This window comes from Nematolebias whitei, chromosome 1 (genome assembly GCF_014905685.2).
Source record: "Nematolebias whitei isolate Nwh7 chromosome 1, NemWhi1, whole genome shotgun sequence".
Lineage (NCBI taxonomy): Eukaryota > Metazoa > Chordata > Actinopteri > Cyprinodontiformes > Rivulidae > Nematolebias > Nematolebias whitei.
The window spans coordinates 35,284,793-35,300,141 of NC_056498.1; the positions used below are offsets into that span (position 1 = coordinate 35,284,793).

A 15,349-nucleotide genomic window follows, 5' to 3' on the forward strand; every position below is an offset into this window, starting at 1 on the left:
TTTAAGCTTCTTTCTGCCTTTTCAGCTACTTTTCAGCTATTTTTTTTACTAAAGTCAGCTTTTAAACTATTTTCCTCTTTTTTGCTAATTTCTGCTTATCTAAACCTAATTCAGCAAATATGTGTTATTTCTGCTTTCTTCTGCTAATTTAGGCTTGTTCTATGAATTCAGCTACATTTCAGCATGCTTTTAGCTAATTTCAGCTGTTTTGTAGCAACTTCTGCAAAAAGCATTCACACTGCATTTTTGCAGGAAATCTCTAGTTACTTTGGTATTACTCTGTAGAAATGTGATTTCACTGATTTTTGACAAGAATAAAACATCTAAGGGGTGAATACTTGTTGTAGGCTCTGTATTTCAAGAAATGTCTCCGAATCAACTTCAACACAACTTCCACAAATCAGCACAAAGTTAAGTACAATTAAAATAACTCAACGTGGTTTGATTTTTCTCGGACGGTGCCACGCTGCCTCAGGAGTCGCACTCTCTCCCTCTCTGACCTTCCTGCCTCCTCCTACGACTTTTTCACTCTCCGTTCTCCCTCCCCCCGTGTTTCCCTTTTCTTCCCCCGCTTGTTGCATTCCTGCCACAGTTCTCAGGCCGTGTTCCCATTTGCATTTGCGTGGCCACGTAGGACCCAGAGTCCAGGGATCGGTCCTCCTACTCGCCACGCTGGTAGCTGTGAAACCACTGGACGACTGGGGAACAAAAAATAAACCTTACCAGGGCAGGGTGGTTATCGTGATGGAAATGATGCCATGAGTTGAAGGAATTTGATTATTCTGCTTCAAACGTCTCTTATGGAACGAGCTTAAACTCACTTAGCACCTTCTACAGAAAGACACTGACAGAGCGCACAACATCAGAGCAACTGTAGACCGTATTTATGAGCCGGCAGCGTTTAAGAAGCTGCCGGCCTCTTATCAGGGTGTCCGGTACCAAACGATCATAGCTGGGTTTAAAAATAAACAGAGACGAGGACTGGGGGGCTCTGGAGACTCTGATGCATCTGTTTCCACCACCCCCACCCTCAGACATACCATCACACGCCTATCAGATGACCTCCCACAAACCCCCTAATCTGGAATGTACCAAATGATATGTGAAGGGGGTCAAAACAGCCGAGTCAGCGTTCACACCGTCCTTTTTCTGTTTAGTTTCTTCTGTATGTTTTTTTGGGGGGACTCTTTAGCTTTCAGCTGATTCAGCCGTACATGTATCCAGATGTTCAGCTCATTCAGGATGTGACAGCTTTGACACTTGGTATTGGTGATTTTTGCACTTTTTGAATGATTTACTCTTATTTACGTTTCTCAAAAAACGCTTTAAAATCTCTTCAAAGCCTCAAAAATCGTTGTGCTCTAAAAATCCATTTGCACATAATTACTCCACTTTTAGCTACTGTTTTATTACTCTTTTTTAGATGCTGTTATGCTAATTACATCTTTTAGCTAATATTCTGTTAATTGTAGCTTTTAGTACCGCGTCGCTGGTTTTAGCTACTGTTTTAACTTCTCATAGCTTTAATATACTGTTACACTAATTGCATCTTTTAGCTAATTGTTACAGCTCTTAGCTACTGTGCTGCTGGTAATGGCATTTACAAATTGTTTTGCTAATTTTAGCATTTAGCTACTATTTAGCTAATTGTACCTTCTTGCTATTCTGCTGGCTTTAGCTACAATTTTACTTGTCATTGCATTTAGCTATTATTTAACTGTTTAGCTTTTGTATACTGTTTCACTAGATAAGTTTTAACTGTTGTTTTACTCAAATTAGCTTTAAGCTATTGTTTAACTGGATTTACCTTTCAGCTACTATTTTACTAGACTGTCCTTTTAGCTACTATTTGCTAATATTACCCACTGGCTACTGTTCTACAGGGTTTAGTTTTGAGCTACCCTGTAGCTCGTTTTACCTTTTTCCTTATTGTAGCTTTTGTTTTTAGTGAGCCAAACCTTAGATTTTAATTAGCTAATTTTAGCCTTTGTCTCGTTTATTCTAACCTGAACAACTCCTTGCTTCTTCAAAAATTTCAGACAAATCATTCAGCAACCACCGTTCACACTACATTTCCACAGGAAAAGCTAAATTTTCTAGCCTAGTTTAATTTTCTTGATGACTTTTGGCTCATTTATGTCTTTTTTTGTTCTTGTTGTTTGAAGATTACAGCTAATAAACCTTAAAAACGTAAAAAATGGCTTCAACTCAGTGAACTTCACAAGTGTTGAACAAAAATTTGATGCGGCAGTAGCTGAGAGTCTTTCACAAAACATACTCGGAGCACTGCAAGACCGTGCTAAATCTCACAGTATAGCATTACATCATCTATATAGCATTAAATCACCCTTAAGTAGGCCGGTCACGATATCAAATTTTGCTGGTCTTAGAAATTATTGCGATAAACGATAATATTGTTTGAAATTTAACAATAATTAATAGTCAAATTTTAGAAGAAATTTGATTTGTTTGTAGTGTAGTACCTTTTTTTGACCACCTGATGGCAGTATAAGACTGAACCAAAGGATGGATAGTTGCACAGCATGTCTCTTTAAGAAAAATGGGAGGGAGGGTCCTTGACGTGACATGGGTTGACATGGCGGACGCTTGGTGATTTGAGCTCTTTAGCATAATATTTTTCACACAAAGCTTTTAATTAAAAAAAAATAATAAAAATCAGTAAACAAGTTCTCAACTTCCTTTTGCAGAGAAAAACAACTTTTTACACAAAGGCACAGGTTTCAACCGTGAATTTTGGAGCTTCGACAAGATCGAGATTTATTTCCGAGGTCGGCCTGTTAGCTTAGCTCGTAGCTTAGCTTCTCAGCTTAGCTGCTTTTAACGATCCAAAAACGCTATTTTGGACAGTTAAAACAGATTTTAAAGCGAAAAGATACAGGGAAGCGTCAGTGAAGAGCACCGGAGTTGAGCCGTGTCTTCAGTAGAAAGGGAGACGTGAAGAAACGACAAAGCCGGTAAATGAAAATGAGGTCGATAATTTTCATTCATCATGCGATTAATTGATATATTGTTTATCGCGACAAGCCTACCCTTAATACATATTTTTTATGCTTTGGCCAAGAATGGCTCTCATCATGGGCGGCACAGCTGGTAGAACCTTTCAGAGAGAAGGTTGCCGGATAGAATCCTGGCTGAGGGCCTTTCTGGGTGGAGTTTGCATGTTCTCTCCGTGCATGCGTGGGTTTTCTCCCAGACCAAAAACATGCATGTTAGGCTGATTGGTAACTCTAAATTGTCTCTAGGTGTGAGTGAGAGAGTGAATGGTCGTTTGTCTCCATGTGTCCCTGTGAGGGAGTGGAGACCTGTCCAGGGTGTCCCCCACCTCTCAAACAGTGATGGTTGGATGTGGGCACTAGTTACCCACGCGATCCAGAAAGGAAGAAGCAGCTAAATAAAATGGATGGATGACTCAGCCTCTCATCATGGTCTTGGTTTAAAACTCTGTGGGCGATATGCATTCCTTTGAGGGATCCTAAGCCTTTAATTATAACACTGATAATGACAACTCTAGAGCTTTTGCAGTTTATGTAATTTAACAAACCTATTTTAAGCTAAATGAAAGATTCTCCTTTCCCCCCCCCCCCCCAACATAAACACCTTTCAAGCTCCGTTGCCATGGAATCACACCAAGACTCCTCATAGCAACTGATCGGCCGAGAGGCGGGATGGATTTGTCTGGCAGAAGAGACTGGCTGCTTGTTGCGTGCTTAAAAGGATTATCTGAACGGTTAAATAGCTCAAAATGAGTTTCCTGATGTACAAACTCCATCCGGTTTGACCAACACTCAATACATGCCTCAACGAAAGGACAATCAAAAAACAGGGATAGATTTAATAAGAAAAAAAAACTTAAGGACGATTTTAAAGGGATGAGTGAACCTTCCCGCTTCCTTGTGTTTGTCAGGAACCAGGGTTCCCAGTATGACCTGTTCAACGTGCCTCTCCTGTTACACTCAGCGCTCCACATCTCCCACTCCAAATGAGCCTGATGCGTCTCCATCAGTACAGACTGTAAATTCATCTCTTTGTTGTCTAACAGCCCCGGCAGAGACTCGATCAGGACAATGAAGGGGCGAAACGATAAAAATAGACATTATCAATACAACTAATGGAGGAACGTGAGTCCAAAAACAGCCCTTTGCAATTTGTGTGACATAAACTAACATACTGAAGTGTGACTGTATAAACCTGACATTTGTGCTGCATCCTGTCCGTTTGAGAGGGTTTTGAGCTCCTTGTGGCAGTCACGGTAAACAAACGCAACTCGTTCAGACACCGAGGCGTGCACGGCTGAGTGGACTCATTGAATGAAAGATCCACGTGGGATAAATAAAGAACAGAACGAACCGGAGAAAGATGAACATTTCTTAACCTTCATGTCAGTCGGTGAAATCAAGGAGCACGTTAGTTAACAATAAGGCCTTGTTCAAAACCAGGATTTTATCAGTCGTTTGTAGGATCATACCTGTAAACATTTCTCTCTATCCACACGAAGACACCGAAATAGGCCTGTCACGATAACAAATTTTGCTGGGCGAGTAATTGTCTCAGAAATTATTGCGATAAACGATAATATTGGTTGAAATTTGACAATAATTAGTCATTTTGACAAATTTCAGAAGAAATGTTTAATTTATTTTGTGTGTAGTGACTTTTTTCGACCACCAGATGGCAGTATAAGACAGTTTGAAACAAAGGATGGATAGTGAGGAAGCGAGCAGCGCGTCTTTTTAAGAAAAATGGGAGGGAGGCCCCTTGACGTGACATGATCTGTCTCTCGTTGCTGTTTTTCTGTTCTCAAAATGGCGGACGCTCGGTGTGGTTTGAGCTCTTTAGCATAGCATTTGTCACACAAAGCTTTTAATTAAAAAATCAGTAAACAAGTTCTCAACTTTTTACACGAAAGCACAAGTTTCAACCGTGAATTTTGGAGCTTCGGCAAGACAAGAGGTTTTTTCCTGAGGTCAGCCTGTTAGCTTAGCTCGTAGCTTAGCTTCCCAGCTTAGCTGCTTTTAACGATCCAAAAACGCTATTTTGGATCGTTAAAACAGAATTTAAAGAAAAAAGAGAAAGGGAGGGGTCAGTGAAGAGCACCGGAGAGACACGAAGAAGCGATAAAGCCGATAAATGAAAATGAGGTTGAGAATTTTCATTTATCATGCGATTAATTGATTTATTGTTTATCGCGACAGGCCTACACACTGTAGTAATCACGCCAAGCCTGTGCGTGGCGCTGTAGCAAAAAAATAACTCCAAAAAACAAGAAGCATGCGCAAGAGAGAAGGAGGACACCCCCGGATCATAGGCTGGATTAGAGACAGGCGCTATGACATCACTGTTTTCAAAAAGTTGCGTTTTGACTGTCTACACAGGAACGTTCAGGGTGATGTACTAAGATTGTGTAAATCTGCAACCCATTTTTTTTATGTAGTTTTGAGGGTCATAAAATGCTGTTTCTGTGTGGACACAAGGACGAAACCATAAAAAAAACTTATTTATGCGCATTTACAAAAACGCTGGTCCCGTGTGGACCCTTAGGAGCTTCTAAGTTTATTCTCCGTTAAGCAAAATTCTGATTCCAAGCTATTTTCCTGAGACAATAATATATACCAGCGTATATATACATTTTTTTTAACAAAGCGAGGTTTACTGTCCATATTAATCCAATACTGGCACTGAATCAAAACATGCTGATTTCAAAATCCTCTTTAGACCCACTAATCCCCTCTGCTAGTTTTTTTTTTTTAAGTCTGAGGTGTCTTTTTACCGGACATGTCCAATCTGTCAGAGAGCTCATTTGAAGACAGAACCATCGAAGACATCAGTCTGGATTTCTGAAGTTGTACAATAAGCTTTTAGTTTTTCCTTGAATGAATAATTACCTACACCTTTATAAAATAATGAGTTATAGTCCATGCTCCATGCGTAAAAAATAACAAAAAGTTTCAGCATCCTCACTCACCTGTATGTGTTTTGACTAATTAATGGGACTAATTTAATGGGATTTTACTCATTTTAATATTAAACCACATCGATCATTTTTTCCACTAACACTTACTTCAACAGCTGCTCAACCACCTCGAAGGACGTTACTTTGCGTCATAACAATTTAATTAACTGTTACGAACACTCGTGACTGAGCCAAAGCAGCTAAATACAATGAGCTTATGCAAGTTTTTCGTCTATAAAATGCTAAAAACAACTGATCATCAGCGACACTAAATAATTATTTGCCTGACGGAGCATTTGACAGCTTCAAAGTATTACTGTAGTCTTGTTTAAAAGGGTTTACTTAGCAAGCATCAATAGTTTCATCAATAGACAGGTTGTTTTGCCTAAAAGAAAAAGTGTTGCTCTACTCTCATGTTAAACGTCCACATCTTAAAGGGAAAATACTTAAATTACTCTCAAATGTACTGTTTAAAGTAACAATCCTCCTCTCTGTACAGAAAATATAAAACGGTCCTCAGTACTGCTAACACCGATTGGATGCTCGTCCTTCACTTTTAATCAACCGTCATACCCTTTGAGTCTTGTATTAGTCAGAAGCAGAGCTGAAGAGGTCACGACTTCCTGTTTCCAACTGGTGTCATGTGGTTGATTGAATTTATATTAATCAACCAGAGCATGCACGTTGTTAAACTGATGTTTATGAGAAGTGGATGTAAAAAATGATGGGACGCCAAAGGATGCACATTTAGAAGTGCTGGTGCTGGTTGTTGCAGTAAGTCAACAGTGCGTCTTCAAGTCTTTTAGGTGTAAACAAAATCCAGTCGGACCATCAGAAGAAAAGCTCTTCTACTGGTTGTATCACACCATGAAAGCTGCTGATCCCTTCCCAGCTAAAAGTGCGATCCTTTCTTGTCTTTACGTTCAACTGCGAGAAATTCTCCGTGTTCCCCCGTGCTCGGAATAGAATGTGGGTCAATGGCAGCTCAGTGTTGACACGAGCCTTACCGAGTACTGACGGCAGCTGGCTGCCGCCGGGTTACATTAGAACTGCACGGCTCCACGTGTGTCGCCAGGACCGAGCGTCTGAAGAGGAGCTCTGGAGGTCTAAAGATAGCCGCTGCTGCAGCTGCCGTTGGTTGTGCCCCGTCAGCACTACGATCAAACAGATCATGAAGTCAATGCGCACGAACGGACCGTTATCGAGCCTTGCTAGCTTCACCTTTATGAACCGTGACCATGACTCAGCTTCGGCTGGGATTAAAAGTTAGGAAAGACAGAAAAATGTGAGGTGGGACAAACTGGCCCCTTCTTCGGTTCCTTTAATTATTTCCAAAGGCAGGTGATATGTTTGTTTTTTTCTGTGTCTGTGTGCACGTTTATCACTGGATGTGCACGTCTTCCTTCAGCTGTTCCCTTTGCAGTAGTCTTGTCCTCCATATCTGCCCTAACTGCATTCCAGACAACTACTTTTTGAACTTTCTATTTGTCTTTTTCCTGGCAGCTGCATTTCTAACGTCCTTCTACCAATATTCCCACTGTCCCTCCTCTGGACATGTCCAAACCATCTCAGTCTGGCCTCTCAGCCTTAAACTCCCATTCCCCAATGCTGCTAGCCTGGACACCCTTCCCCATGGTCTCTTGAAGACGTAAAACATCTACCTTCCTTCTCTGCATCATGTCAGCCAGCTCTTTGCCGGTTATTGTCCTCACATTTAGAGTTGCCATCCTCAGTCCTACACTCTGGACTTTTTTCTCCTCCCTCTGTCTTCTGGCACATTTCCCTCCTAGTGGTCTTCAACTAACAGTAGTACAATTTTATACTGTTAGACAACTTATGCCGGACAAGTTGTTAACCTTGATCAATCTGGTATGGTGTTTATTGGACAGACTTGCATGAGTCACTGCAAGTATGTCTACAGTGACTTCAACTTTTGAAGTCAACCCAATTCAAGATAGTCGACCATAACCATCTGACAATGCCAACACAAAAATGGCAATAACTCAGCCACCTTTCGAGATAAAATTTGGTGGTAAAGTGGCATTTAATTTACTGAGCCAAGGAGCAGAAATGGCTCTTTGTATTGTAAAGGTTGCAAACCAGTGCCCTAAGGTCATTCATTTATTAAACTTCTTTCTTTTTTTTTTTTAAATGTGCACGGCTTGAGGAAAAAAAACTAATATGTTCTATTTTATCTGCAAAACAAACAAAAAAAAAAATTTTTTTTTTTAATGGCGGCCATTTTTTTTCCTGTCAAATCTGCTCTACTTTTAATAAAATCGCTTTCAGGTGTGCTTTAAATCCGTTTCAGCCAATCAGAACAAAGAGCCCTGCTGCCTGGGTAATAATGAGGCTATAAAAGCACCATGTGCCACATTTAGCCAACCTGTGGGGGAGGACGAGGAGCTTCGTCCCGGCGGAAATAAACAAAATAAATTACAATAAAACGTTGGCACTCCTTATTTATTTGCATTGTAGCACTGACTGTAAATGGTTGGAGCTGTGCAACAAGCAGGCCCCCCCAAAAAAGGAGCAAACGACTGAGAAACTGCTTTTTAAATACGTTTTCAGCAGCATCGAGTGGAGCCGATCGATGAGCTATAATCGATTGGCTTTGATGGGTATTGTTTTACCTCGCAGTCGTACAGGTCCGTTAGCTGGTCGATAATCCACTCCTCCAGGTTCAGCCTCTTCCTCAGCTCCTTGCGGTCGTATTTGACGGTGACACGTCCCTGCTTCCGAACCGGTATCTCCGGCTCCTCCGTGGTGCCGGCCGGCGTCTGGAAATATACCCGGGGTTGAGGGCTCGTCTCCGGGCTCGTTACAGCTGCCATCGTGGGTCGCTCGGCTTGGTTAAAAAAACAAAACAAAAAGACAAAGGTTCCCCCACGAGGTACGAGAGGGGAAATGAAACGGGAAGATCTGCGGTTCCTCGATTTTTTTTAATTAATTTTTTAATTAAAAATAAATAAAAAGAGGTGTGCGACTTAAAAAGCTTCCCCCCCGAAGCGAAGGACTCCGGAGCTTTTGTTGTCCAGCCTCGCGCTCACTCAAAGGGACACTGACGGTCGGGCTGACCGTTTTCCACGAACAGAAAATGGACAAAGTAACTGGCTTATCGGGCTGTTTACAGCTTTGAACCCCGCTTATATTAAAAAAAAAAAATGGAGACGAGAGCAGAGGCAGTGCCGGGCTTCAACTCTTCACTGAGTACAAAGAATGAGAAATCTCACGTCCCTCGCTACTCCGCTGTTTCCCATTCTACACGACTGCGCATGCGCGCGACTTTAGGCTCGAGCGCCGCTGACGTAGACCGCCATTTTTTCCCTCCCCTTAGTTTAAAAACCAACCGTTAGATTTTCACAAAACCAACATCTCCGAAACTTAGGTGCTCAAAATATTGAATTTAGCTGCTGTTTTGTTTGTTTATTATGAACCACTGAACAGATTAAAATGAAACTACCAGAAAGTACTAAAATACTTTGATAAACTTTTGAAGTCAACCTGATTCAAGATGGCTTCCACAGCTAACTTTGAAAACACAAAATAGGCTACAAATCAGGCAAATTTACAGATACTGAGCTAAAAGTTGATATGGTAGTAAATACAGTGGTTGTAGTCTGTGATTTTTATTTTTTTTTTCATTCAAACTTTATTTAGACAGGTTAATCCTATTGAGCCCCGGGGACTCATTTACAAGAGAGAACTGATTTCTTAAAGAGTGATGACAACAATGGATAACAACGACAACACTAGACAATCATAACATAGGCATACAAATTTAAGTTTCTCTTTTTTTTTTTACAAATCAAAACAAAATAGCAACCAAAAGGACAATCAAGAGGAATAGTAGCAAAAAAACAAAAAAAACCAGCTAGATTATAAGGCGATTTAGAAAACTAAAAACAGGAACATGTCTGCATTGGTTGATGCCAGTAACTTAACAGATGTTTGAAGTCAGAGGTCAAGATCGAGAGCTTCAGATCTTTTTGCAAGATATTCCAAGAAACAGGAGCGGCGTAGGAGAAGGCCCTTTTGCCAAGTTCAGTCCGCACTGAGCCAACACTGCATGTTTTGTCCTGAGAGCGCACGCTGTAGCTGCACTCACGCAGAGACGGAGGAGATGTATGAAGGCAGCAGACCAAGAAGTGATTTAAAGATGAAAATGTACCAGTGAGAGAGTCTACGTGAAGTTAATGATGTCCGGTTAACCAGTGAATACAGGGTGCAGTAATGGGTACGGTAGTTACAGCCAGTTATGAATCTTAGCGCACCATGATAGGCAGCATCCAACATCTGCAGGGTGCTTGTAGGAGTGTTCATGTAAATAATGTCACTGTAGTTAATGGAGGGAAGGAACGTCGTAGTCACAAGGTGTTTTCTAGCATTCAGAGTTAAACAGAATCTATTTCTGAAAAAGAAACCCAATTTAACTTTCAGTTTCCTTACTAGGTTTTCCATGTGAAGCTTAAAAGAGAGATGCGAGTCGTCCAAGATACACAAATATTTATAGGAATTGACAAACTCAGCAGGGACACCAATGGAGGATAAAATCAGAGGAAGAACTACTGGGAACGACTTCCTGTTTGAAAAAAGCATCCCTTTGGTTTTATCGGCGTTTAGGACAAGTTTGAGAGGGAGCAAGTCTGACTGGATGATGTCAAAGGTGGACTGCAAAAGTTGGAAAGCCTTAGCAACTGTTTTAGCTCAATAATAAACTGTGTCATCAGCATAGAAATGTAAGGATGCATCAGGGATGCTCTGACCTACATTAACTATGTTGTAACGAGGATGGGTCCTAAGACTGAGCCTTGTGGCACACCACTGTTGATTGTTAAATAACTGGAGGAAATACCATTATGTTGAACACATTGCCTCTGATCGCCGATCTTTGAAACTACCAGAAAGTACTGTACTGTGAGAACACAAAATAGGCTGCAAATCAGGCAAATTTATAGATACTGAGCTAAAAGTTGATATGGCAGTAAATGAGTGTCGCCTGATAAAACTTTGCCTATAACTGTTAGACTCCCGATTGTCTGTCAGCAAAAATATTTCATGGACCAGTGGACGGATTTAAATGAAACTGTCAAAAAGTAATCCTTTGGAGACAATACAATTCAAGATGGCTTCCACAACCAACTTTGAAAACACAAAAATTAGCTCATCAGGCAATTTTACAGATATTGAGCTAAAATTTGATAGTAGTGTAAAACTTTGCCATTGGACTCCATCCAGTCTGTCTGTTAGCAAAACATTTCATGAACTAGTGGACAGATTGTAATGAAACAGAAGGAAATCACTGATGCACATCTAAAACTTAAAATATTTTGGAGTCAAACCAGTTCAAAATGGCCACCACAGCTAAACGACCTTCATCAATGCAAAAATAGCTACAAATGTATCAGTTTGAAAGGCAATAAGCTGAAATTTATTGTAGTAGCGGAATGTCATCCCATTCTGTGGTTTCTTAACTTAAAATTTTAGCATTATTGGTTGGAGTCAACCTTGTCTGTTAGCAAAATATCACATACATGCTTGACAGATTTTGATGAAGCGCTCTGTATGTATTCTGTTATGTAATTTAATAAACATCTACAACTGCAGAGTCCAACTTATTTCAAATGGTTGTCATTGCAACTGACCTTAGACAACACCAAAACGTCTTTAAATTGTTCAGTTTTACAAATAATTAGCTAAAAATTTAAGTGGTAGTTGCTGAGGATCATTCACAACACATACTGCAAATATTAATGCAAGAGATCTCTGAAACTCTGGCATGGATGTTTGGCATTTCGTGCCTTGTCTTTTTACTATAATGTGTTCTCTAGATTATAGGTTCACAATATCAGGGTTCAAGTGAAGAGTCTTGAAGTTGTCCCCAGAGGTGATAATCAATAGGGGTGCCTGTAGAAAGGTGTGACCATTTGAGAACCACTAATAGTCTTGGAGTGGTACACTAAAATCAAAAGCCAAAAGAGGATTTTGACTTGAATCTTACATGTATACAGGCTATTTAACAAATGCTGTATTATAGGATTATGGAATTGCACTAGATGTAGCCAGGGGCAAAGATAGTTCCAGCTAAGTGATCTCATGATTCCGTCTGTGCAGATTTTGTGGTTTTGTTAGTGTTATCGTGTTGTAATCTCCAGCTCTCACTGGAGTAGTCCACATCTGAGATGAGGATCACATCTCTAAATCAGAGGGTAGCAGCCAAAAGAATGGGTGGCGGATACAAACAATCTAAAGGAGTTTTCTCTGCTGGGTAGCTGGATTCTGCCTTAGAGATAGGGTGAGAAGTTCTATATGATGTTTTGAACCACTTTGCCCATGCTTTCCTTGGACTAGTTCGGGAGTTTGGGGCAGGTGGCGGGGGAAAAAGTGGACTACAGCAACCACCAGAGCACCATCAAACTGGTTGATCCACTATGTGGAGGTGCTATTCATAAGACTGAGTTTGTTTCGGCTCCTTGGAATGATGAAGTCTTTTGGACTAAAGACGAAATGTTTCAACAAAAAGAAACTGTCCAGAGGACCTGACCTAACTTTGTTGGATGAGAAGTTCAGTTTTCCAGGAGAGACTCGGAATAGAGATGCTGCTCCTTCACAACCAGAAGAGCCAGTTCAGAGCCAGTGGTTCACGCATCTGGTAAGGATGCTCCCTGGACACCTCCTTATGAGGGTGTTCCAAGCATGGCCAACTGGGAGGAGACCCTGGAAAAGACCCAGGACACACAGGAGACACTATCTGGCCCAGGAATACCTTGGTGTTCTTCCAGAAGAGCTGGAAGAGGTGGCTGTGGAAAGAGGTGTCTGGGCCTCCCTGCTTAACCTGCTGTCCCCACGACCCGACCCGAGAACTCTGAAAACTTTAGTCAACATGGATGGAATCAATCCCCATCTGTTATAGGCATGGTTAATGCTAATTAATGGCATTCCTTGAATAATGCGTATTGCCTGCTGTTTGGCTTGTTTAAAACCCTGTAATAAACGGGGGCGGCCGTGGTGCAGTGGTAGTGGCAGCCGACCTCTGATCGGAAGGTTGGAGGTTCGAATCCCGACTTCCCACACCATGTGCCGTTGTGTCCCTGGGCAAGACACTTAACCCCGAGTTGCTCCCGGTGGGACTGGATGGCGCCTTGCATGGCAGCCTACCGCCACCGGTGTATGAATGTGCGTGTGAATGGGTGGATGGCTGGTACTGTAAAGCGCCTTGGGGCCCCTCATAGGGGGCTGGAAGGCGCTATAGAAGTAAGCTCCATTTACCATTTACCATTTAAATGAAGAGTTATGGTATTTTTAAATGTATTTTGTATGATTAATTAGCTGTGGGGGCCATTTTAAATTAGGCTGACAACAAAAGTCAACCAATTGTGAAAGTCCATCTAATGATTATTTTCTGCTACTTTCATTAATTTTTGTCCCAACAGGATTGACTCCAAATGTTAAAGCCAATGTTTTGATTTTGCACATTGTGTGGTGCTTGGAGTAGGTATTGTGGATGATCCTCAGTTACTACCCCATCAAACTTTGGCTCAATTTCTATAAAAATTGACTGTGTTTTAGCCATTGCTAGGATTGCTAAGGTTAAGCAGCTGCAACAGGTATTTTGAATTGAGTTGACTCAGAAAGTTAATCAGTTGTAGATGTACATCCAATCACTTCTGAGAGCTTCTTTGAAATCCTTCAAGTGGTTTATGCATACACACATTTCCCCTAAATAATCTAAGACCTTTCATGGCGGCGTCTAATAATCAAAGCAGCGTATTACAAGTCAATGTATGCACCATTCATTCCTTAAATAATATTTGCACACATTAAATATTTTTGTCTTCAAGCACTTGATAATTGAGTTATTCCACAACTGTTTAAATGCATCAACGGAAACGTGTGAAATGCATCCAGGCAAACATTCACACCTTAGTAATACACGTTATCTAAATATAATCCTGTACACACAAACAGACACACAAAATGCCTTCTAAATGTTTGCGTAACATAAACAGAGTTTCTGTTCTTGGATTTCAATCCATGTCATAAGTAGAAAGCAGCAGGAGCAACAGGATTTTCTAGTTTTTAGTGTTTTGGTTAGAAATTAAACTTTGTGATTCATCAGCAGGCGATGGCGGCACTGATAAAGCTCTTGGAAACCAGCCGCATTTCTCCACAGTCAGTTCATTGTACTGGACCTGCAGGGACCATACCACAAACCCACATCTCTCTCTCTCACACACGCACACCCTGGACAGGCAGCTGAAAACTAAAGTTTTAATAAGAGTACAGGGGGAGACTGTACGTGTGTCAGCCTTTTCATATTAATGTGTGAATATGTGTGCGTACAGACGGCCATGGCAACAAGACATAAAACCTGAATTATTCAGTGAGCACGTCTGAAACTTACAGTCGAGTAAGCGCAGACAGAACAATACACACTTCTACCCATGGCGGCTGGAACATTCTATCATGCTCAAATATAAAAACAATCATGCAGCAGTAGCCTGCAGGTAAAGAATAAACTATCCAGGATTAACAATAAAACACAAATCTCAAAGAAAAAAGATCAGATGTTTTCAGATGAAATAACTCACACTTTAACTATTTAATGTTTTATTTCCAAGAAATCTTTTGGCCTTTCAGTTTACTTTGACGTTTAACAATCTGCTAGATGTATAGTTTACACATCTATTGTTTACATCATAACATGGCGTCACCACTCGAACAAAACTTGGAAATTAAAAAACATTAAAAGAATCAAGCGTTCCATATCGGAGGCAAGGTGGCTCAGTTTGTAGCGATGCTATCTCTGTCAGCGGGAAGGTCGCCTGACTTTTCTGGGTGGAGTTTGCATGCTTTCTCTGTGCATGCGTGGGTTTCCCCAATTTCCTCCCACAGATCAAAAACATGCATGTCAGGCTGATTGGTACCCAGGGGCGATTCTAAGATCTGACCTTTAGGGGTGCTTAACCACCAGTACCTTAGAATGGCTCTTGACGTTGAGCAACGCATCTCCTGGTGTCGTTTGTAAGAAGTACAAAGGCTTATGGCACCTGGTATTTCCCAGGTGGTCTTCCATCCAAATACTGACCGGGTCCAACCCTGCTTAGCTTCTGAGGTCAGATGAGATCAGGTGTGTTCAGGGTGGTATGGCCATAAACAAGAAATTTCAGTCACAAATAGGACTTTTAAAAGATCATAGTAAACAAAAACTAACCACGCAACCAGAAGTTACAACATCTACATGTAAAACACACAAAGCAAAGCAGAACTAAGCACTAACCTTAAATTTAACCATTAAGCATATAATTATGACAAAAAAATGAGGATTTACTTGCCGTTACTTTCGTGTAGATGAACATATGGTACTTCCTCTTTATC

The 15,349-nt window shown here is 41.0% G+C and overlaps 1 protein-coding gene and 1 non-coding gene across 2 annotated transcripts in view; both read right to left on the reverse strand.

The window, feature by feature from the left end:
- The window catches only part of ppp1r14bb (protein phosphatase 1, regulatory (inhibitor) subunit 14Bb), a 30,825-nt gene extending 21,597 nt beyond the window's left edge, over positions 1–9,228 (reverse strand). The window contains exon 1 of the mRNA XM_037676624.1: positions 8,605–9,228. Coding sequence (XP_037532552.1) covers positions 8,605–8,805 — 201 coding nt within the window. The 5' untranslated portion in view covers positions 8,806–9,228. The remainder of the gene's footprint in view (positions 1–8,604) is intronic.
- Positions 9,229–15,009: 5,781 nt separating this feature from the next.
- LOC119421073 lies at positions 15,010–15,129 on the reverse strand. The gene has a single exon (XR_005187333.1). It is a non-coding gene; the product is annotated as a 5S ribosomal RNA (ribosomal RNA).
- Positions 15,130–15,349: the final 220 nt, after the last annotated feature.